We start from the raw sequence: 24,831 nt of genomic DNA on the forward strand, positions 1-24,831 counted from the left end.
CCCTCACTGAAGTCAATCGGAGCTTTGCACTGAAATCAGTGGGAGTAGTTTATGTGGATCATACGTATGTATTAATCTCTTGGGGGCTGATCCAAAACCCACTGAAGTCGATGAACAGACTGACTGAAATGAGCTTTGGATCAGGTATTTAGACTAGAAATAATATATATTGCATTAGGGAAGTGAAGTCTTATTTAGGGAAAATCCCCATGGATGTCAACGACAAGTTAAAGAATGCAAGAGCAAACCCCAGAAAATTCATTTAATGATCGGTTTCTTTGATAAGTATATAACTTTATAAGACTCTGAACCTTTGATTTAACTCATTTTCTTTCGAGATATCTAGTTTGTAAATGAGATTAAGTAACTTGCAACCTCCAGAAAGTATATTGGGACAATTATGTCCTTACCAGTAAGGAAACTTTTCTGAAGGCCCTGATTCAGCAAAGCAGTTACACTCATGCTTAAGTGCTTTGCTGGATCAGAGCCTAAGTATGGGAAATTGTGCAGTAATTGCTTGATATGGGCAGGGAAGAGGTACAAAACTAGCAAAGACGTTGCTTGAATCTCAGATATTAAATCTGTGTTGCAGATGCTTGAGGGACAAGTTCATACCTTTTTTTCTTATTTTGCTTTAAGCACTAACCTAATCGAAACAGGAAAGCAATACCCAAGAGGCAGTATGTGGGTTATTGAGAACCCAGAGATAGTAGTACAAGATTTTCCCAGACCCTTTTAAAATGTTATGTAGGTAGGTATTATGTATAGATGCACACTCCTGGAGACTAAAGAGCCAAAGTAAAGTTGTCCTTATCAGACTAATATGCTGAAGGTCAGAACAACTGACATTAAGGGACAAGTGGTACACTTGACCAACTGGGGAAGAAACTTGCTAAAAGAATGTCTGTGCATTATTACCTTATATTTAAATTTTTGTGTAGTCTAGGTCAGTCCATATTAGCTTTAAACAAGACCCAATGATTGAAAAGAGGGGGTGGGGGGAACCGACAATATTCCAGATACAATACTTAAGCTTACAAGAATCCAGTGGTTCAAATGAAGATTTCCCTCAATTTTCTAATCATCATCAAAAGAGAGAACAGATCTGCCATGTTCATTAAGGGAATGTTAAGACAACTTTAGAACCAGAACGTATTCAGTGGAATGATAGATGGATCCACACTAAATAACTTGTATATCCAACCATTGTGATGCCAAAGTCGGCACAACATGAATTGTTGAACAAACATATTAAGAGTTGGCAATATCTGTAGGAGGGAGTTAAAATGGAGGAAAAATAATTACTGAATCAGCCAGCAGGCGACCATGCCTGGATAATATGAGTTTGTAGCATCGTATAACACTTTTCCAACAATTGCAGTGGATCTGGGGCTCTCGTGGCTATGGTGTCTGTGGTCTATCGATTATATTGAACACCCAACACTATTCATTTTCCAAACTTGGGAATTCTACTAAACAGAGCCTCACTAGAGAGACTGTTCAATACTGCCAAAGATATCTCTGTAGATCACTGATACCAGTGTCATTCCCAAGAGCGCAGGGAAGCTGATTTTTTTCAAACATAATTTGCAAATGCTAATCTACAAATATTAATATTTATGTCTATATGCTGCAGAGTGAAGGTCAATCCTGCACTCCTTACTCAGGGCAAATTCCAACTGAGTCCCATAGAGAGTTTTGTCTGAGTACAGGCAGCATTATTGGGCCTAAAATGTGCAATCCAACACAAAAACAATTTTCTGCTGTAATTTTGTAAAGCAATTATATAAGGCTAGAACCTCAGCTAATGTTAATTAACATAGATCCACTGAAGTTAGTGGAGCTATACCCAATATACACCAGTTGGGGATCTGGCCCATAGACTAGGGTTACCATCCGTCCGGGTTTCCCCGGACATGTCCGGCTTTTTCAGCTTTAAATGGCCGTCCGGGGAGGATTTCTAATAAAGTAGAAATGTCCGGCATTTCCTCCTTCCCCTCATGAAGAGTGCGGTGCGGCTGATTGGACGGCTGGGCCTGATTGAAAGCCGCTCGCAGCCACTGCAAGGCAGGCAAGGGACAGGGAACGGGGGGGTTAGATTGGTCGGGAGTTCTGGGGGGCTGTCAGGAGAAGGGGGTGTAGAGAGTGGTTGGGGTAGGCAAGTGTCAGGGAGCAGGGAGACTTAGCTAGGGGGTGAGGTCCTGGGGGCAGTTAGGGTGGGGGGGTCTCAGGAGAGGGTAGTCAGGGGACAGGTAGGGGATAGGGGGATTCTGAGGGGGCTGGGGCGGGGCTAGGGCGGCACCCCGTGTCCTCTTTTTTGATTGTTGAAATATGGTACTCCTACCATAGACTTTAGTAATTATCCAGATTCTAATTCCCTGTGAATGACACTAACTATAAATGGTTATGAAAATTACTTTGGAGCCGTTGTTCCCACAAGAGCTGTGCACAGAGGGCCTCCACACAAAAGAGGATGGTCAGTCTCCTCAGCAATATTGTCCCCCACACCCATGTGGAAGCGCCCTCTGTAGCTCCAGGGATCTGTGGGTAGCATGTGGAGAACAAGGAAGAAGTAGGGAATCCACAGAAATGTTAATTCAATATGAGTCACCCATCCCCTGTTCTAGGGGGAGTCCAGAGCAGGGCCTAGCCACAGTCTCTCAAAGTGCTGTTCTGTAGCACGAAGTGGGGCCACAGTAGGGAGCAGCATACAAAGCTGGTGCAGTTTGCCAGGGCTTCTGACAGATCCCCAAGATCTATGGGAGTTGAGGCCAAACCTCCTACATTTTCCACATTGGGGAGGGGAGAATTCACCCACTACATGGGAGGAACTGTGTGATGGGAACCTTTCCTCTCCTCCCCACGACTGCACATGTGCTATATGTCTGTTGAAGAGGGTGACTCCCCACTCAGTAAAGTATATGCTGAAAACACAGAGTTGTATTTTGTGTGAAGCTTTTTAAAAGCATAGTGAAACGTGGAATTTAGACCTGTATCATCAACCACTAAGGGAGCCATCCTGGTCCTGCTGAAGTCCAGTAGAGTTTAGTCCTTAATTTCAATGGGAGCAGATTTTGATTTATTTACAGACGATTCCAAGTTATCTCAGTTGGCCACCCAGACACTAAGGCACCCAAAAATCATTTGTCACTTTAGAAAACCTTGGTCTTAAAACTCTGCACAATTTGATCACTTAATAAAATTCCTATTAATTTTTTTTTCTAGAATAGCCACTATTTGACATTCAGGCACCTAATGAAACTGTGAGCTGCCCCATCACTAGTTTAACATGCAACACAAGTTAATTCTTCCAAGAACTATTATGTCTGTCTGCCAATGAGTGTGCCTGTGACACTGGATGATAAAGAGGGTGTGATCAACAATATTGAGTCCTGCACGCGGGGACCAATATCAAGAAGGATACTGCACATATCACCATGTGGACCTATATTATTCACTATTTTCATTAGCAATCTAGAAGAAGGTTTAAATTCAACCAGGATCAAATTTGCTGACAATTTTTAAAACCAGAGGGGGAGCAAATGAGAAGAAAAAGCCCAAACTGCAATGTCTTAGAACAGTAGGCTGCATGCAACAGCATGAGATTCAATGCTGATAAAACAAATGCATAGTTGTGCAGCTAGAGAGAAGAATAAATAAAAAGCACAGCTACAAGCAGGGGACAGATAACTAGAAAAGTTTGAGAAAATAAAAAACACGGCCAACATTGTTCAGTATACTCAGGGAGCTTACATATGAAACTAGGGAAGAAGATTGCTCTCTGCAATCCTGAGGCAATGCATTGAAACTTTACATGCAGTTCGCCTCACCACAATTCAAGTTCTGATGCCCCTATTTTTGCACAATTTTTGTTGTCGTTATGTTGCCTCTGGCACGCCTCTGCATAGCAAAATGAGAGACAGTGCAAAGCTGGGCAACAAGTAGGAGGCAATGATTGGAATTCAAACAGAATGAAGAGAAACGAAGGATCCTGTTCCTGTGAGATGCTGACTTCACTGGGAGTTAAGGAGACTCAGAATTGTACAGGAAAAGGCTCTAAAAGAGTAACCTTTACATAACCCAGAAAAGTAAAGGTGAGAGAGAGTCGCCATCTCTGAAAAACTTTAAACTAAGCATATACATGAAGGCAGAAATTTAATTTATAGTCTCAGAAGAGAATGAACAATGGTCCAAGTCTAAGGAGGGGAAAGTTTAGGCTTTTGTCAGGGAAAGTTTCTTAAGAGCAACAGAAATTGAGAAGTGGCATAAACTAAAGAGCTCTAGATATTCCAGAGCAGGATTGACTTAGAATAGTCCTATAAAATGCAGGGTGGGGCCATGATTTGACTATAGTGTTTTGCCCATCCTATTTTCCACTATTCTCCTTTGCCGTTCTGGTCATATAGCAAACTAGCCTTGCACCTAGTAGTCAACCAGATTGCTCAGTTATTCCCATTTTATAATTACTAGTAATATAATATCACTAAAATAAAATTGATTAAAACATTACGGGCCAGATTCTGATACATTTGCTCAAGTTGGGCAGTACCTTACTTCTGGAGTAGTCTATTGGTTTCAGTGGGACTCATTTGGTTTCAATTGGGCCATTTGTGGAGTAAAATACTATTCTGAATGAATAAGAGAATCAGAAATTGGCCCTTAATGTTTGGCCTCAATCAGTTTTGTCTAAAATAACTATGGTTTCAGCATAGAACATGATCTCATTAGATCAATTCTATGTTTCATCCAATTAAAACGACAAGCAAATTGTCTTCTTGTCTTCCTGTTTCTCAGTTGCTGGTGGTGTTACTTAGACTTGCCAGAAGTGGCTGCATTCTGGTGATAGATGAAGTGATTCCAATAATATAGTTTTATAATTCTTCAAAGCACTCTGAGACTTGAGAAAGACTCTGGAGTGTTACACTCAATAAGAGAGACGAGAAAGAAAAACAAGAAATTGTGTAATGACAGACAGATATCCTAAATGGATTCACAAATATAAAATGAGCATCTTTGCAGTCAGGAGAAAAAGATGGGGTGTACTGTATTCAAAGCACATGTAGTGCAGGTCTAACTGTTATGCAGTAGGAGCAAAATGATTAGCTCATTGTCCTTTGAGATGTGCCTCCCAGAGCACAAGTCATGATATTTGAATTTGGGTTCAAACTTTCCCAGTTCAGAGTTTAAAATCCAGTTTTCTAGTTCAAGCCCAATTTTAATTATACTATTGATTTTAGCCTACAGTGCCACATACTAGAGGCCATGTGACCTAGTCATGGGGAACTACAAATAATACAAAAGAGTAACTTGTTTTTTGTTCAGTGGTTTAATAAGTGCAGGAGACAGCAAGAAAACAGCTTATTGTAGACATGTTTGAATTGCTGAGCTAGTAAGTCACTTATTTTTTGATATATCTGGCTCTGCTCAAATATTTTACAGCTCTGGATAAAGAAGTCTACTTGCAAAAAGACAATCTAAAAAAAGAATTCCTTGAGTCAGCTTCCACTCTCAGTTACCCCCATAAAGCCCCTTTAAAATCAATGGGGCTATACAGATATAACGGGGAGCAGAATTTGGCCCCTTATCTTTAAAGAGGAACTGATCACAGAACTAAAATTTAACAGTAGCTTAGGTACAAGTACTCATGACTTGATCACATTTATAACATGCAAGCAGAACAATAACTTGGGTTTAGAGGGGAAGTGAAGGTATCTATAAAAATAAAAAATAATATATAACAAATGGAAGAAAGGGGAAATTCATAGGAATTAATATAAATCAGAAGTTTGGAATTGTAGAAAATTGATAAGGAAAGCAAAGGGTCACAAGGAGAGATCTATGGCCAGCGGAGTTAAGGATAATTAGAAATCTTTTTTAAAAAATATATTAGGAACAAAATGAGTCCTGAGAATGATATTGATCCATTACTCAATGGAAATGGTAAAATTATCAATAATAATGCAGAAAAGTCAGATGTGTTCAATAAATATTTCTGTTCTTTATTTGGAAGGAAAAACAGATGATATAGTCTCATCATATGGGGATATCACTCTTTCCATTCCACTAGTATTTCTGGAAGATGTTAAATAGAAACTACTAAAGTGGGATATTTTTAAATAAGCAGTTCCAGATACCAAGAGTTTTAAAAGAGCTGGCTGAGAAACTCACTGGACCATTAATGTTGATTTTCAATAAGTCTTGGAGCACTGGAGAAGTTCCAGAGACTGGAAGAAAGCTAATGTGCCAAGTTTTAAAAAAGGTAAACAGGATGACCCTGGTAATTATCATCGTGTCAGCCTGACATCGATCCTAGGCAAGATAATGAAATGGCTGACACAGGACTGGATAAATAAAGAATTTAATGAGTGTAATGTAATTGATGCAAAGCAACATGGCTTTATGGAGACTAGATCCTGTCAAATTATCTTGATATCTTTTTTTGATGAGATTACAAGTTTGGTTGATAAAAGTAATAGTGTTCATGTAATATACACCGAACCCTTGCTAGAACGCGCATCTATATAGCACAAATTCGCATATAATGAGGTCGCGGCCATGGATCCCAAATTTAATTACTTTAATTGCAATTCATTTTAACGCGGTACCACGCATGGATCCCAAATCCCGCGTTCTAGCGAGGGTCCGGTGTATTTAGAGATCTGTAAGGCGTTTGACTTGATACCACACTACATTTTGATTAAAAAACTAGAATATTATAAAATTAACATCACACACATTAAAAGGGGTAAAATCTGGCTAACTAGTAGGTCTCAAAAAGTAACTATAAACAGGGAATAGTCATCTAGCAGGTGTGTTTCCAGTGGAGTCCCACAGGGATCAGTTATTGGCTCTATATTATTTAACATTTTTATCAATGACCTGGAAAAAAATAAAATCATCACTGATAAAGTTTTCAGATGAACCAAAAATTGGGGGAGTGGTAAATAATGAAGAGGACAGGTCACTGATTCAGAGCGATCTGGATGGCTTGGTAAACCTGGTGCAAACAATATACCTTTTTAATACAGCTAAATGTAAATGTATACAACTAGAAACAAAGAATGTAGGCCTTTCTTACAGAACGGGCTTCTCTATCCTGGAAAGCAATGACCCTGAAAAAGATTTGGGGGTCATAGTGGATAATCAGCTGAACATGAACTCCCAGTATGAGTGGGATGCATTCTAGGGATGCATAAACAAGGAAATCTCAAATAGGAGTAGAGAGGTTATTTTACCTCTGTATCGGCACTGTTGCAATTGCTGCAGGAATACTGTGTCCAGTTCTGGTGCCCACTATTCAAGAAGAAGGTTGATAAATTGGAGAGAGTTCAGAGAAGAGCTGAGAGAATGATTAAAGGATTAGAAAACCTGCCTTATAGTGATAGATTCAAAGAGCTCAATCTATTTAGCTTAACAAAGAGAAGGTTAAAGAGGTGACTTAATACAGTCTAGATGGGGAACAAACATTTAATAATGGGCTCGTCAATCTAGCAGACAAAAGATATAACATGGCTGGAAGCTGAAGCTTGACAAATTCAGACAGGAAATAAGGAGTATATTTTTGACAATGAGGATTTAACACTAGAACAATTTACCAAGGATTGTGGTGAAATCTCCATCGCTGTCAATTTTAAAATCAATATTGGATGTTCTTCTAAACAGTATGTTCTAGGAATTATTTTGGGGAAGTTCCATGACCTGTGTTATACCAGAGGTCATACAGATTCTGGCCTTGGAATCTATGAAAATTAGAAATAGTGGCCTTTGGTGTGTATACTTTACCTGATGGTAAATGTGGTATTATTATATAGCTGTATATATCTTGTATGTGCCACCTACAGATAAGTGGTGGCATCATTATATACTTTACTGTATATACTTTATCACTGGCTGATAAGTGTGGCATTTCTTCTGGGTTTTAACAACAGAGTAAGATTCATCAAGTGTCCAAATTGGAGTGAATTTTAAAATGGAGAAGACATTTTTTAAAAAGTTGCACAAAATTCTTTAGCTTTGCAATGGTCCTTTTATTTAACTCATAGGGGTCCCACAGGATGCAGAGCCCATAGACTATAAATACTAACTGCACACCGCAGTATCTCACCAAAACCCATGGTTTTCAATGACACTGCCTCAGGGTGTGACACAGAACAGACACTTGAACCTCTTCAGGCTTGTCTTCACAGCACAGCAAAGCACATTAGAGGGATCTGATTTGAAGAGCGCTCTAACGTGCTGCACTCTAACTGCTCTGAATAGAACCTGCTAGCATGAACTAAAAGGTGCTTTGTTCACACTAGCAGGGTCAACATGCGACAGTTAGAGCATGTTAGAAGACTATAAATCACACCCCTGAAGTGGTCTTTACCACACCTTGTAAACAAGCTCTTAGTGATTCTTTGTAGTCACACAGTCTCTCTGGACTGGAGATATGATTGCTTGTGCTCTATCACCAGCTTTGATAGATTGGAGAACATGCTTTTCATGTACCTGTAATCTGAAACAGCGAAGCTATTACAATTCCTTTCTAATACAGATATTGACGTTCACCTCCAAACACGGTGCACTCAGTGCTACCTGCAAACCCTGCTGAAAAGAATGGGCACTTCAGGCTAGATTCACAAAAGAACTTAGTTGCCTAACTGCCACTTCAGGCAGGTAAATCCCAGAATCAGCCCACTAGGATTCAAAGCTTCCGTCAAACCCCGCAGGCATGTAAAACTGCTCAGCAGCACCTACATTTTTGCAGACGACGATCCCTAGGAACCTTTGTTTCTGCCTCTGAGCATGCTCAGTGCAGTTCCAAGTCAGGCGTCCAGATGGCTAAGCCCCAGAGTAATTCAAATTCCTCTGCCTAATTTGCCTGAAGGGTTTGATCCAGTAAGTGTGCTCAGACCTCACCTACCAAACCAGGTCCCTATAGGCAAGCTTACACAAAAATGGGGGGAGAGGGAGGAAGGAGGAGGATAGGGTAGCCACTTGTCCAGGTTTTCCTAGGATCATATCTTTTTTGAGGTAGCTATCCTGGGAAATCTGCAAGGGTGCTCAACACTCTGCCATCTGTCCAGTTTTATGGGCTCAGGATCATCCCGGATGTCCCAGTTTTTTGTACTTCAGAGGTAGCAACCCTAGAGGAGAGGAGAAGGACTTCCTCCCTCATAACTAGCCCAGTAGTGGGAGACCCAGGATCCAGTCCCCCTGCTCCAATGATTTTTTTTTAATTATTTATCCACCGTGGAACTGCTTCAACAGGAGAGACTGAGGGTGCCTTATTTCAGAATATCCCATAGTACAGTGGTTAGAGCACTCACCAGAAAAGTGGCAGATCCCAGTTCATATCCCTTCTCCCCTCAGGTAGATTGGGGGTCTCCCACATCCTAGGTGAGTACTCTAACCACTGGGCTAAGAGTTATGAGGGAGATGGTACCCTGGTCATCCTCCTCCTCCTCCCTCCAACTTCTTGAAAAAACAGCATAGGTGCCTAACACCATGAGAGGGTTTTCAGCTGGGAATCCCAAGCTGAGGGAGGCACTTCCCTGCAGCCGCAATGTAGGTGCCTATCTCTGTGAGAGGGGTGGGGTTTATCACACAGACTTGGCATCTCCCAATCTCTAGTTTAGGTGGGGAGCAGCCTAGCATGCTGGTTTATGTAAATCCCCTTTGAGATGCCTCTCTCTCCCATTCATTGCATAGGAAGCCTAGGCACCTAACTCAGGCTTCGTGAATCCCAGTCAGTAATTTTCTAGGCATCTAAAAGTTAGGCATGGCAATGCTGAGCGTCACCACACTACATTTCTTTGTAAATCTAGCCCTGCTTTGTCTTTGTAACTCTTCCTAGAATCCTCACTCCAGAAAAAGTGTACTATGGTCAGTGATTTTGTTAGTGCAAAAATATGCTGTCGGGGTTATGCTCCTGTGGTGCAAGATCTGTAGGATACCATTGCAACATGGCAGTTCAGAATACATTGAGTAGGGTACTGACAGCTAAAAACAATATTTAATTTCTTCCCCAGCTGTGATTATTCTGCAAGAAACACACATACCTTTATAGTCTCAGGGAGGTTAAGCTGTTGTCTTTTCTCCTTTAATCGCTTCATTACAGTATCCATGGTTTCTTCGACGGATGGATTTGGTTCAGTACTTGCTGCTTCTTGCTTCCTGGTCTCCTTGTATATTCCAGTGCTCTCATGCTGCACAATTCTTTTGGGTGCTTTAGGGGTACAATTTTGCTCTTCTGACATTTTGAGTTTAAGCTCTGTTCAAAAAACCAAGTTACTTGGCAAATGAGTTTTTAATAAATATTTGTCAAAAGGTTTCTTCTGACACTATAAGAAAAACACCCTGGTTCCTTGTGTTAGTTTGTTAACATACCACAATCATTTGGGAAATTAATAATCCTTAACTTGAGTTTTTAATTCCCCTGCCCCTCATCTGAGAGCATTCACTCAAACAGGCAGGAATCAGGTGCAGGATAAACAGCAGAAGTTGCCAGGTGGGATAGAGCTGCCACTACCCCATACCACAACCCCATACCACAACCCATCCAAGCCCCTTACATTGCAGATGTGACCATGGACAAGGACGTAGGCCAGGCAGCCATTATGCCTGGCTGATCTCCACTGCCAGAATGACGTCCAGCATCAGACAAGGCATCCATTATATTATTGTGACATGATGTTACAACAGGGACCAGCTTGGACCCTGGCCAGCCTAGGATTGAGTCTAAAGGTGGCTTAAAGACACCCATAGTTCCTGCTTGTGCAGACCAGAGGATGTGGGAAGAAGTGAGGGACCGTGGACAGGGCACTGGCCTGAGCCTTCGGAGCTTGGACTCTATTCCTGAATCTGCCACTGGTCTACTAGTTGACCTTAGGCAAGTCACTTCACCTCTTTCTGCCTTAGTTTCCCTGCTTCTAAAATAGCACTAATGCTACTTACTTCCTTTGTAAAAGCACCCAATACTGCAAACACTCACACAAGTATTTAGCTTTACTACTGTGAGTACTCCCACTGAAATCAATGGCACTTCTCATGGTAGTAAAGTTAAACATGTGCTCAAGTGTTTGCAGGATCAGGGCCTTTAAGGTGTATGAAAATTTATGTGAACTGGGTTTTATCATTTTGAAATATAATCAATTCAAAGTGACAATTTACAAGAAGTTACGCATGTAGTTTGGCCCTTTTACAGCTATTTTGCTTTTCTTTAGTTAAAAAAAGGGTTATTTTAAAAACATCTTGTGACAATGCAGACTTTAAGCACTTATCAAAATCCCACCCTACAGTATTGAAGTGTAATACTATGATTCACTTAATGGAGAAAAATGCATCTAAAACAAAAATGATTCTTTTATTACTTTAAAAATAGCTTGTGTTTTATTTTTATTTAAAAAAAAAATCAATAGTGGCTACATTTTCCCCTTGGATATGCATATCTCACTCCCCACTCTGGTCAATGGAGCCACATACAGGCTGTCAAGGGAAAAAAATGACCTTTGGTATCAAATCTAATTTCAGGCAAGAAGCTATTTTTATGACCAAATAATAGGTGGTTTAAAATGGAATTTTGTAATGTAAATTCAACAAACCCCCTTTACAACTAGAATGTGAATGGTATCAGTATAACAAACCCATTAACTTGGCAATTATGTACAGTATGCTAATGCTAATGAAGCTGAAACATCAGACAAACATTGAGACTAATATTTAAAATTTAATCTCTGTTTTCAAGAATGTTGATAGTTACAAATAAGCGCTCTCTTTTTCAGCTCTATTGAATATGGTTGAACTGACTCTCCCCAAGCATGGTGGGGAGAGACTGGCGCTGCACATGCCATTTCATCTTTCTTTTTGTCCTTAGGGAGACTTAGTGAAATAGAAATAGGGGGCAAAGAGGAGAAAACAAATACTAAAATGCTCCTACTGCATTAGCACTGCTTTACAAAGTTTCCAGTATTATGAAATTGCCCACTGTGCAATAAAATGAAACTATATGCTTTTATGTACCTTTGAGCTGTTTACGACCTTTAGCCAAGTCATTCATCCATTTCAGGACTTCAGGATTGGAAGTTTTGTCACCATGTGAAGGCTGCACATAAGAGAACAGAAAAGAACTGATGATGGGACTATTCCTTTTCTTGTATTCTCTATGGACTGATCCTACACAGAGAGTCAATGCACAGTGCATAAGGTTTAGCATGTGCGTGAGTCTTTGCAGATTCAGGCCTATGGTTGTAAAAATCAAACTTGTGCTTGATGTAGCAGGAATTCTGATGATACTCCTGATATACTCATCCAATAAAGAAATAGCTTCTTTAAAATACAAAATATTTCAGAACAAAGATTCCATGTCAATGAGAATCACAGGGAATTATGAGATATATTTATTTCCCTCATACAAAAAAGTATAGGCATCTACCTAATCCTTCTACACCCCCTCCCCCAACAGAGTGGTTGTTGTCATCAACAATTCTATTCAAGGATCCCCTCCCAGGACCTCATTGTTATTTATTAGGACCTATTCAGGACCTTCTCCCATTTAACAATACGAGAAGGACAGGGTGGTCACAACAGCTTGATATCAGTTTGTGACCTGATACCTTAGGTCAAAAAAGTATGCCCCAGTGGAACCTGGAAGATCTCAAGGAGGCTGCATGCGATTCGCTTTGGTGTCTATCTAGGTGTGAGGAACTGTGGCAACGTACCTTATAGTGACGGCCTGTATATGAGCCATATCAGGTTACCATGGTCCATGTAGATGGTGATTCTGCCACACATCATATGGCCAGAAATAGTTAAGATCCCAAATCACTGCTAAGCATTATATTATATCCACTGTCCATTTGACATGTTTGGCTTGATTATGCTAATAAGCTGTCAAGTTCATTATCTTCTTGTATTGGGGCTTGATACTGCAAAGTGCTGAGCATTCTGTCTCTGGTCCTACAAATCACTTAAGCACTGCTAAACTCTCTGTGTGTGATAGGGTGCCCAGATAGCAAGTGTGAAAAATCGGGACAGAGTGTGTGTGTGTGTGTGGTGGTGGGGGGGGGGTAATAGGCACCTAGATAAGAAAAAGCCCCTAATATTGGGACTGTCCCTATAAAATCGGGACATCTGATCACCCTAGGGAATAGTCTCGTTGACCTCAGTGAGATTACCTACATGCTTAAAGTTTAGCATGTGTAGGATTTGCAGGTTGGGAATCCAAATGCTCAACACTTTTCCAGATGGAGCCCTTTACTGCAGCCCTTAAGACCAGGGTCCCTAAAATCTTTGAAAAGGAATATTTTATGCATTTCAGCTCAAATTTTTCACCCAATTTAATTGGAAAACCTGTAAAATGTGTTTTAAATCTGTGCAAACACTGCTACCAAGATAATCTTCCTCTTCTTCTACTCCAGCCATGTCTCCTCCTCCTTGAGTCCTTTCCTCTTCCCTCCTGTATGTAATTCAAGCTTTTCTCTGCTGTCAAAGCAAAAGACTGCTCCTGACTACAGCCTTTCACTGCCTTCATCTCCTCCCTCTTTTGATTCCTGTCAGCATTTACTGCACAGTAGCAGTTGCACAGAATCAAAGCAGAAACTTTTTAAGAAGATCGAACACCCGCAACAATTTAAACATATTGTATAGAAGAGAAGGGCTTTGGGAGGGGGATAAGTGGGGGGGGGAGAGAGGTAGAGGAGGGAAACACTGTGAGCCTTGCTGCCTGCCTAGTTCATTTGGCACACGCCTGTAATAAAAAAAGTCATATAGTGACTTAACTGCTTCCCTTGCTGTATATGGCAGTGAGACTAGTGATTCATTCACTCCCCTTCCACCTGACCGAGTCTTAAGGTCACACACTCACTGCTCCCCTCTGTATCTAGTAGGGGGGTTTACTGATTCACTCACTGTATCCAGTGGGACTGCTCACATATCTCAGGTCTTTGTGAGGTCACTAAGATGGACACCCCCCTGAAGGACTGCCAAGCCTCTATGAGGTCAGTGATGTGATCACCACCATAACCCTTCAGGATTGATTTTGTTGATTAATATAACTGAAATATTATCTGTCTAATTGCCCTGTGCTTTCTTCTTCTACTCTCCTGAAGATCAGAAGAGGATTATTAATTTATCTGTGGTAATATTAAGAGTACTACACTTTACACTCTCTTCTGCTTCTCAGATCAATGGTTTTCCCCAACCCTATTCAAGTATCTACAAAAAAAGGGATGGATGAAAATCTTTACATTTTTATTACTTCCAGGGTTGCCCCTGTGTTTATTTGGGTTTGCCAACTAGTAAGCACAAGTGTTATTCAAATCCCAAAATTGGCCATCTAGCTATATATATATATATATATATATATATAATAAACACACACACACACACACAGCAGAAGGATCTTAAAATACCCTTTAAAATGACTGCAGCAATACAGGGCCTAAAAAAATCATAATTCTGAATAGATATAGACCACAGTTGTTCATGCCCACTACCTTTCATTGACTATCACTTATACCAGCCCAATGACATACAAAATGTGGAAGTAAACCCCACCCAGATCCCCGGCTTCCCCTTTTTAGACAAAACTCCAGGGAAATCACCAATTTGAGTGAGTGGAGTCTGTTGATCCTGTTCCACTCTCTATAAACTAACCAGAGGTGTAGCCCTCAAAGAGGTTGCTGAATAATGACCAATGATGAAGATGATGAATCCCAAGGTCTGGAAGTGGGGTCAAGGCTGTTGCACAATATTCTGATGATTTAGTTTATTTTACATATCTATCTCTCCCTAGCTATGAGAAGCTCAATATGGAAAGAGACAAATACATCTGTTTTTTATGTTCCATGACTGCCACCAAAATCTCACAGATGCAGCAAGTTTCTTCCGCTTCAAAGAGTGCTACTTCCACCATTTGAGCTAAAGGAGAATCTCTATTAGCTGCCAGTAACTTTAGAGCTTATATTCACTTTATTGACCAATCATTAGAGAGCAATATAATCTCAAACAGATAAGGAGGTCTGATTCCAACAAAGTAAGCTTGGAAGGTGCTTATTATTTTTACATACTATAGCTGTAGCTTTCATATACCATAGTAGTAGCAAAGGTGCATCATGTCCTCCAAGGAAACTGCTTTCCCTTTCAGACTCCAGAGGAATGTTCTGATAGATGATGGGATGCTACTGAGACACAAATGGGGAGGATGCCACAACTTGTGTATGGGGAAACTGCACAAGAGGGTGAAACCTTACAGACCTCTACTCACACCACACAATATTCTATACCCTAGAGATTAATGGCTCCTTAGCTTTTGCTTTAGCCAGAGTCAATACTTGGGGCTCTCTCTGCCATATATTGTACATAGCAGAACAAAGTTGCTAAGCAAATAATTTTATCTACAATGCAAGTAAGAAGCTATTTATAAGTATCAGAACATTCCTTTGTCTTAAAGATGTTCAGGATATTTTAAAGTAGTTAAATGTTACGATCACCCATCTTGATTGATGGATATTCCCCAATGAAGGTAACTCAAAACAGAGCTTCACAATTATGGCCTATAATCACTCAGATATCAATTTTTTTCTATTAGTTTGCAAGAAGCAATCCTACACCTTTAAGGACAATATCTGTAATACATGTAGTAATCACCCTATCTTATTTCTCCGATTATTTTCTTACCCGATATTTTTTTTCTTGTTCAAACTTTTCTTCAAACTTCCTGATTTTTCTCTTGAGACTTTGAAGATGTTTGGTAAGTTGCATTACTGTCTGCGGTTCTTTGCAGTCCTCACAATTACACCTGGAAGAACTTCTGGGCCTGCAAAAGTAGAAATAAAATCTCTGTTAATGCAACTAACACTTCTGACCTCCTGCCATGAAATCCGAAGTATAGCCACATAGAACCATCTCTAGTCTAAATCATATGTAAATTGTGTTAGAACTCCGGATGTTTCTCCTATAGGTAGACACAAAGTTAGGCTTTATGAAGTAAATATGTGAAAGATCTGGTTTTTCTTTAAAGGTGGCATAGTGTTTAGTGGGCAGCCCCCACACCTTTCCTACTTTACTTTGATTATTAAGTGTGGGATTCTGAAAAGGTCTCCATTGGCCTAACTTTTGAAAATCATTTTGAAAATCCCACCCTAACAGGCCAGATTTTGATACCTTTGTTCACACTTAATAATAGTACCTAATCCATGAGTAGTCCCACTGACTTCAATTACATTATTTGTGGAGTAAGGTATGATGCAATGTGAATAAGGGGAACAGAAAATGGCACTTCTTTTATATGAAGTGCATTTAGGGCCAATTTCAGGAAGATATCTATTTTCTGAATCAGACCAGAGGGCAGCCTATAATGATTTCTGTAGATTAGAATTAATTACTGGCACCAACAGGTAAAAATGTAGTACTGAAAATCAGAGCTGGTCACAATTCCAGTCCACAGGAAATTCTAACATTACAAAATTTATTTTTGTTCCAAATCAAAATGAAAACAATTTAAAAAAAATTTCCTATAGAACAAAAATTCAGAAAAAAAGTTGAGAGTAAATTGAAATACTTCATTTCAATAAAATTAAAATGTTTCATTCCAATTTTGACTTTTTTCTTATTTTATATTGCATTGTAATTTATAATATAATGAAAGAAAAATTCAAAACAAAATTAATTATTTTTTTTTATTTTAAACAGAATTTTGTCAAAATAAACATGTTCTCATAAACAGTTTAGATTTTGGGAAAATGGCATTTTCAGAAAGTTTTCAATCAGCTCCACTGAAAATGATTCTGACTAATTTCCATTCACCAAAAAAATGGGTTTGTTGGATAAAAAAAGTTATTTTTTTTAAAGTTTGTTTTATTTCGAGTTAAAATATTTGTAAGTATACTATTTTAACTTCGGACTTTAAAAAGTAGATATTCTTGTTTAAGAGTTAGTCACCATAAGTTGCCAAGAACTTGAAAAACGCACAAAATATTTCATTATTATAGTGCCTTCTATTCTACAGGAATTTAGCATTGCAATAGAGAGTCTATCCTTACTGGCAATAGACTTAATCATTGTGTAGGATTCCAGTCCACAGGAAATTCTAACATTACAAAATTTATTTTTGTTCCAAATCAAAATGAAAACAATTTTAAAATATTTCATGTGTGACTTTTTAGATTTGTGAATAAATAGGCTTGATTATTTGTATTTGCCTAAGCTTTATTTTTAAGATTTAAAGAAAACAGAGTTCCAGCATGAAATTAATTCTCAGAATTTCCAGAAAGGACTTACAAGGACTATTCAGATGTTTTGTGACACTGCCTTCCATTTCCAATGAATGACTCATGCAGTAATTCCATTGCAGTTGAACTTTTCTGAATTAGACCTTTAATAACCTTTTTTATCCTGTGTTCACTTTTCAGACTGATTATGAACTAACCTTTAAAAATGTCATTACTACACTATAATTAACTGAGATTTCAGCTAATGTTGTACTTTGTTCTCATTGGAAAATGTTAGGTCATATTTATGGTATTTCAAATTAATCATGCCAAATTATATTATATTATATTAAATTATGAAACATCCCTGTTTAGAGCAAATGACATGACCATATCTGAGAAATGTGAAGAGTCAAATGTTCTAGACTGTACAAACATAATAAAAATTAAAGTTAAAAATATATTTTCTTACATCATGAAAAGTTGAGCACTTGGTGGGGAAGGGGCCGACTCTGTGTCTAAATTAAATCTCTGGCTTTGACTAAAGATTGAGCAGCGTGGTGACAGAAGGGGATTATCTCCATCAGTAATATGATATAGTAGTCTACTGGTCCCTAAGGAGTGATGGTCTTCTGGGCCGTTGTCTGCGTCACTCTGCCAGACTCTATGGGCTGGTACAGGCTCTATAACGACAAGATCAAATCAATATGGGATTGAAGGTCTCTCATAAAACACTCTAATTCGTTAGCTATAGAGGTAAATAAGAATCTACATGAACAAATGTGTTCATGGAAGCAAAGTGTGATGCTTGAAAACTTTGCAATTAATACAATGAATAATGTATGGTATAGCAATGCAGCATACACTGGTAGAACATGGTACCAAATCAGAGCATAACAAAGGAGGATACATAGGTTACAGCAACTGGTATAACACTGTATTCTGAGTTCCACAATGGAATACAGATAGGTGTGTGTGTGTAAAAATAAACCATGAAGTTTTGTTAAAAGAAAGATGAGAAGTTTCTCAGAATAAAAGCATTTTCTCTGTTTTTATAGATCAGTTTTCTCTGAAATGCACTCTTTGCAGCAGAATATGAAGACAGATGTAAAATAAGACTCATTCCCTAATTTAAGGCTCAGTCCTTTGCTCAGGAGAAGGATAGGACACATCTGCAGAAGTAACACATTTAGGACCCTATCATGCAGTATATTGAGTGCTTCTAGACTGGTGACCCATATCCTGTAGAATTCTGCTCTTAATTCTCAGGGTAAGATGCCACTCTGCAGAAAATTAATTACTAACCTATTCAGACCAATATACATGAACAGAAAATTGAAACTGGTTGCGTAAACAGTAAAATGTAGGTGGTGCATTCTGTCTGCTGCCTTGGGGTGTTAGGTATATGGCATTATGCCAGCAATGTCCCCATGCACTAATGGCTGCATAGGCTCCTAAGGAGTGGACAGTGCCTAGTGTATGAGAGAGGGAATGCATAAGGAGCATTTTCAACAGTGAGCTTAATTAACCATTGGAGCAACTTATGCGGTGGATCCTCCATCACTTGAAGTCTTTAAATCAAGACTGGATGAATTTCTAAAAGATATTCTGTAGCTCAAACACAAGATCCAGCTCGAAGTAAGAAACACTAAGTGAAATTCTACAGCCTCTGTTAAGCAGGAAGTCAGACTAGATGATCATAATGGTCCCTTCAGGTCTTAAATCTGTCTATGAACATCATCTCCCTCCTTTTGCCCATTGGCCACAAGACTTGCGTAGTTCTAGTCCATAACTTGCCCTGAGTCTGCATTGAAAGGGTGAGACTCCCTGCTCCCTATTCCTCACCCTCAAGAGGCTTACACAAAATAGGCCGGAATTTTATCCTTAACTGGTATTTTTTCCCCTGGGGTGTGCTTTTAAGAGGATTCTGCTTCATGATGGCAAAATCCTGTACCAACATACAAAGCCCTGTTGAAAATATATGTACAAACAAGTTACAAAAGCCAGAATAGAATTCTCAATTCCAAAAGAGAGTGTTTTCTCTCAACTATCTGGGGAGAAATTTCCATCTATATTAATAACTAATGTATTATATTGTAACTAGGCAAAGTTAATTTTATTATGTTCTCTTTAAAATTTTATCTATATGCAAAAATGGAGTCGGCATCAATTATTTTTATATTTACTGTAGGTTCATACCATGAATTAGTTGTGTATCATACATACATTACAAGGGATTCCTTATATCATATATTTCTCAAAAACTTCAGCAGAAGAAATTGAACATTAATTTTCTCCCAGATCAGCAAGGAGATGTCAGTTAAGCAGCAATGTTAAGCAGAAAATGTTCCTTCACCTTTGCTTTTAATTAAAAATGAAATTTTAATCAATGATATTACAAAAATTCAGAAGACATACCTCTAACTCCTATTAATTTAGAGCACTAAATTGTGGATTTTCCCATGGTGAGGGTGTAGGACTTTCAGAGATAAAAAGGCCTTTTCCATTAAGATTTTGATGGAACTGTTATACTGTATTTTAATTATTATCTGCACAACAGATAATCACTGAGCTTGTTTAGCATTGGGAAAATAGTGGCTCCAAGCAGCCTCCCTCCTCGAAAGCAGAAAATTGGGCACCGACTTCAAAATAAATAGATTTAAATGATCTAAAATATTATTTTATCAGACATTGTCCAATTGTTTCTATGTTACAGGCAACACAACACCAAATGTTCCTAAATTAAAAAGATTACATTAAAAAGTTTATATATAGTGCTTATACTGTTAGCTAACAAGTGATGTTCTATAACTCTGAAATAGAGTATTTTGCTGTTTTTAACATCATTAAATGCATTTGTAATATTTTATTTTGCATTTTTATTTTACTTGTTTTCATTTTTAGGAGCAATATAAATAGTTCTGTTTGGAATATTAATCTATATATGAATAGAGTATTTGTTTACAGTGTACCACATTACTGATTCAGACACTTTGACATTAAAAAACATGGTAGAAGCAGGTTATAATGGTTGCAAAGTGATGTGCTAAATAATTAGAATTACGGTTGCCCGTGCAGCCAGGAATGCTGGAACAATTTTTATAGTGGGGGTGCTGAGGCCAACAATAAGCAGTAGCATCTTCCTGTGCAGACAAATTAAACAATATAGCCCAGGGGTAGGCAACCTATGGCACGCGTGCCAAAGGTGGCACGCGAGCTGATTTTCAGTGGCACTCACACTGCCCAGGTCCTGGCCTCTGGTCTGAGGGGCTCTGCATTTTAATTTAATTTTAAATGAAGTTTCTTAAACATTTTAAAAAACTTATTTACTTTGCATATAGCAATAGTTTAGTTATATATTAAAGACTTATAGAAAGAGACCTTTTAAAAACATTAAAATGCATTACTGGCACACGAAACCTTAAATTAGAGTGAATAAATGAAGACTTGGCATACCACTTCTGAAAGGTTGCCGACCCGTGATATAGCCAGTTCTCCCACTTCACTGAAGCCTGAGGAACTACTAGCTTGCTGGAGAGGAGAATTTGACCAATGAAGTAGAAATTATTAAGCAAAAAATTATTGGACAGAATTACAAACCAGGTACATTGGCCTTATTTGTCACAACTAGTTCTGGTCAGGAAATTTTTCAATGAAATAGATTGTCATCAGAAAGTGCTGATTAGTTGAAACTGAAACTTTTCACAGAAATATCTTGCCTTTGATAAAAGTTTCTTTGGGAAGGTTTCTCTTGTCCAGGATGGAATTTCTGGTCAAACGAGAGAGAAAGAGAGACCCACCCCAGAATAGGCAATAGCCCAGTGATTATGGCACTCCCACATCCCAGGAGAAAGCTCTAACAGCTCCAAGAGGACAGAGGGAGAGAGACCCACCCCAGCACAGCCAATACGCCCGGTGGTTAGGGCATTCACCTGAGATGAGGGAGTGCCCTAGTCACTTGGCTATTGGCTATTCTGAGGTGGAGCTTGGTCTCTCTCTCTCGCTCTTATTTGACCAGAAATTCCATCCTGGGCCATGAATCAGGTAGAGCAGGGACTTGAGCCTGGGTCTCCTGTCTTCCACATCCCAGAAGAGTGCCATAAGCACTGGGCTATTGACTATTCCCTCTCTCTGTGTGGGGGAGTTTTTTTTTGCAATTTTTTTTTTTTTGAAAAGTCTCGGTTTCATCCCAACGTAGACTGAACAATTTTGAAATCTTGAAATATTTTGCAGGACAGAAAAATAATTTTCTCCCCATTTGTACTCCCCCCACCCCCTTAAATAAATCCCCTGGAAAGAGGAACCAGTATGAACAGATTTATCAAAAGACATAAAAGCCATGCAGAGACTATGCATGTCCTGTGCTGACCCATAATTACACAATTTAGGAAAACAAGTAAAATAAAAATGCAAAATAAAATATTACATATGCATGTAATGATGTTAAAAACAGCAAAATACTCTATTCCAGAGTTACAGAACATCACTTGTTAGCTAACAGTGTAAGCACTATATAATCTTTTTAATGTATCTTAATATAAATGACCATTTTACATTTTGTGAACCCACCAAATATAGTGTAGGTTGGTGATTTACAATGAAATGTAAATAAAATGAAAAAGTTTACACTGTCTTTTATAACTTTCATGGTTATCAACTGACAAAAAAACGGGTTATAAGATACACACTATGGAAAAATACATGGAAAAAGATTTCCCCAGACCTATATTGTCCAGAATTTGTAAAGTATGTGAGAGATCCAAATCCTTTCTCCAGTGAAATATGCAGAAAGGAATTTTGAAGAAATGTAGGCTAGAACATTGTACCTGCCTAAGTTGGTGACTTGCACAAACAATTCACATGTGAAATAAATGGATTAACGAATGCTACATAGCAAAGGTAAGCAACAATGCTATCTTCTGTCAGTGAATCCCTTCACTGGTTTAAAAGGCATAATACAATTACTACATGAATCTAACCTACTTTTTTCCCCCCTCAAAAACAATACTGTGGTGTCCTCTGGAATGAACTGTATTAACTCCTTTTAAATTTCGCATACTTTTCAAGCTTTGAGAAACATAAGGAATCATTGTGGGGACAGGTGGAAATAGCATAATTAAAAGGAAGTGTTCTTATTCCGAAACCATATTAAGTACTGGGTTTTGCACTGTCAAAAAAAAAAAAAAAAAGGCATTGTTAAAATTTTGGCAGGTCCCTGAATACCATAAGGGCAGCAGAAAGATTTCCATATTTTGCACTCTGATTCTGGGGCTCTCGGTGCAGGCTGTTCACAAATCTGTACTTCTGCCAAATACAAGATGTGATGAAGTGGGAATTTTTTGTAATATTTTTATGAATCCTGAGTGTATCTTAGTTTCCCCTATATGTTGCATTGTTGCCCAGGGAAGGGGGCGGGGGAAGAAGACTGTCTGTTCTCTGGGCAAGCTAAGGTCATGTCTACACTATCACTTATGACAGCAAAACTTATGTTGCTCAGGGGTGTGAAAAAATAGACCTCTGTGTGACATAAGTTTCAATGGCATAAGTGTTAGTGTGCACAGCACTATGAGGTCAGACTGAGTGATGGACAAAGTTTGAACAATGGGGTTCATTACAGTTTGGCTGGGCACAAGGCAACCACAGCACTACTCATACCCCTAAGCCTAGATTAAACACACGAACTGGCCCTAAAAATACCCTGGGCTCCTAAATTGGACCTGTGATGGGATGTACCAGGCCCTTTGAGGCGCCCTGCTGGAGGTGTTGCGATCCTACCACACCCCACCCCAGAAAAGGAGCAGTAAAGGTGGGTCCTCTTGGCCTGGGAAGCATCCTATCAAAGCTCAGCAGGCTCAGATAAAAGGAGTTGCAGGGGCTGAGCAGTTCCTGGCAGAGACCAGAGGAGCAAGAAAGATGCTTCTTGCTGGAGCTCCAGGGAGAATCAGAAGATGGGTTCTGCTGACATTGGCATTCCACGAGGAAGAACTTCAGCCCTGAGGTAAAGGTGAAAAGGAAGGGGCTAAGTGGGAAGTGGCCCAGAGAATAGCAGCAGCAACTATTGCAGGAAGAAGCACGTGGCTGCTATTTATAGGGTCTCTGGGTCAGGACTTGGAGTACTGGGCAGGTAGAGGTCCCCCTACTGGCCATTGGCAGGGTGACCTAAGCCCCGAGAAGGGGATAAGGCTTGTTTAGAGGCCCAAGTGAAGGGTAGGACTTAAAGAGTCTCCAGAGAGAAAGCCTTTGGGGCATTGCTCTATACCAGGGCAGACAGAGACTTAAAGCTAGCCCAGAAGGGGCTGAGAACTGAGCCCAGAGGAATGGCTAAAGACATCACCAATGGCACAGGGACAAGCCTGGTTGGACTTTTTACCGTGGAAAGGGTTTGTGCGTTCATGCATATTGATTGTGTGTGACTTGGCTGGAGGGCTGAGCCACTGAAGACCCGCCCGACAAGGGCAACAGCCGTTAGAGGGCACCGTGAAGAGAGAGAGACAGAGAGAGTGCAGGTTTGCATCCACCTGGCAAGAGGCACTTACAAGCGGTGAGAGTGTCCCCCATCACAGGACCCAAGCACAATTTTAGATAGGGCCCATAAAACAGTCCAATGTCAACCATAGCCACGGTCCTAAACTCATGGCATCCTAGCACTAGCCCAAGTTCACAAGTTGGCCCCAATCTTAACAGTTTCAGGCCACAATCCTGGCATCAACTCTATACTCCAGCCTGGGCCCTCAAAAGGATCCCAGGCTTTAGCCTAGAACAATGAATGGGCCCAACATTTACCCTAGCCTTTTAACCTTAGTGAAAAATCAAAAGCTAAAACCATCCTTAACCCAAACCAGCAAACTGGCTCCAATCCTACATCTATCCTAATCCGACAAATTTGGTCTAATGTCAGCACTAAACCAGAGCTCATAATCTGACATTAAACCAAGGGTTAGTAACACATGCAAAACATGCAATATGCCTGATCAATGGGGACATCAAAACTACCATAGAAACAATTTCAAAACTGTGTTCTCACATGATGTTCTTAAACAGTTAAATAAAATAAAAATTATCCACATCTGTTACATGTGAAAAACTACATATATAGGTATAATATACATATGCATTCAAATATATACTGTGTCAGTGACTGAATTAGCATTTTTCGTAAAAGAAGTGTAAAACTTCTTATAGTTCAACCACTCACAGTTAGATACACACTTTGTTAGCTATGTAGCCACATACCCCTAAGTTATACGAAGTTATTAATAAATTATTTACATTCATTAATTTTATTTCCTCCTATTTTAATATGTTTGAATACATGATCATTGAAATTCATCATAGCCTCCTTATACAAAGACTGGTTCAAGAAGTTATGGATTCGTAAGTAAATTTGAACATGCTTGTCCCGCACAGTCTTCAGGGACTTATAGAATGAGAGTCACTAAACATTTTGGGATCCCTAGAAAAAATTGCATCCTAAGCATTACATTGTTTTGCCAGTATGCTCTTGTTAACCTTGGTTCATAAAAATGGTATTTCCTTTACTTTTATTAATTGGAATGTGAAATCAGAGAAGTGAAATCTATTATGTAATCATGTTTATATTACAAAATTATGCATTTTAAATTTTAAATATCACTATTTA

At 39.2% G+C, this 24,831-nt stretch overlaps 1 protein-coding gene across 10 annotated transcripts in view; it reads right to left on the reverse strand.

Annotated features, from left to right (window-relative positions):
* The window catches only part of FAM13C (family with sequence similarity 13 member C), a 103,865-nt gene that overhangs the window by 16,474 nt on the left and 62,560 nt on the right, over positions 1–24,831 (reverse strand). For all 10 annotated transcript variants that reach the window (XR_004646480.1, XM_034775860.1, XM_034775858.1 and 7 more), the window contains 4 exons: positions 17,665–17,875; positions 15,661–15,799; positions 12,004–12,085; positions 10,044–10,255 (listed from right to left, as the gene is read on the reverse strand). Coding sequence is in view for 9 of the 10 variants with exons in the window: in XM_034775860.1 (XP_034631751.1) it covers positions 10,044–10,255; positions 12,004–12,085; positions 15,661–15,799; positions 17,665–17,875 (644 nt within the window). In the remaining variant the exon portion in view is untranslated. The remainder of the gene's footprint in view (positions 1–10,043; positions 10,256–12,003; positions 12,086–15,660; positions 15,800–17,664; positions 17,876–24,831) is intronic.

The sequence above is a fragment of the Trachemys scripta genome, chromosome 7 (assembly GCF_013100865.1).
Source record: "Trachemys scripta elegans isolate TJP31775 chromosome 7, CAS_Tse_1.0, whole genome shotgun sequence".
Taxonomy (NCBI): Eukaryota; Metazoa; Chordata; order Testudines; family Emydidae; genus Trachemys; species Trachemys scripta.